The 471-nt window shown below is 57.7% G+C and overlaps 1 protein-coding gene across 1 annotated transcript in view; it reads left to right on the top strand.

The window, feature by feature from the left end:
* The window catches only part of LOC107643928 (autophagy-related protein 18a), a gene marked incomplete in the record, with an annotated part of 2,478 nt that overhangs the window by 218 nt on the left and 1,789 nt on the right, over window positions 1–471 (top strand). Inside the window, 1 exon segment of the mRNA XM_016347686.2 lies at window positions 1–468. Within this exon segment, the coding sequence (XP_016203172.2) occupies window positions 1–468 (468 nt within the window).

The raw sequence follows: 471 nt of genomic DNA, 5'->3' as shown, positions 1-471 counted from the left end.
ATCCTTGCCCTCGTCGGCGGCGGGTCCCACCCTCAGTACCCTCCGAACAAGGTCATGATCTGGGACGATCACCAGGGGAGGTGCATCGGCGAGCTCTCGTTCCGCGCTCCCGTCCGAGGCGTCCGGCTCCGCCGAGACAGGATAGTGGTGGTGGTAGAACAGAAGATATTTGTGTACAACTTCGCGGACCTGAAGCTGCTGCATCAGATCGAGACCGTGGCGAACCCTAAGGGTCTCTGCGCGATTTCGCATTCGTCGGATTATCTGGTGCTGGCGTGCCCGGGGCTGATGAAGGGCCAGATTCGCGTGGAGCACTACGCGCAGAAGAAGACTAAGTTCATTTCGGCGCATGACTCGAGGATTGCTTGCTTCGATCTCACGCTTGATGGGCAGTTGATCGCCACTGCCAGCTGCAAGGGAACTCTGATTCGGATTTTTGACACAGATAGTGGCACGCTCCTTCAGGAAGTA

This window comes from Arachis ipaensis, chromosome B05 (assembly GCF_000816755.2).
Source record: "Arachis ipaensis cultivar K30076 chromosome B05, Araip1.1, whole genome shotgun sequence".
In the NCBI taxonomy this organism is placed as follows: domain Eukaryota; kingdom Viridiplantae; phylum Streptophyta; class Magnoliopsida; order Fabales; family Fabaceae; genus Arachis; species Arachis ipaensis.
Note: the sequence above shows the minus strand (reverse complement) of the source record. Positions and strands in the feature narration are given on the sequence as shown.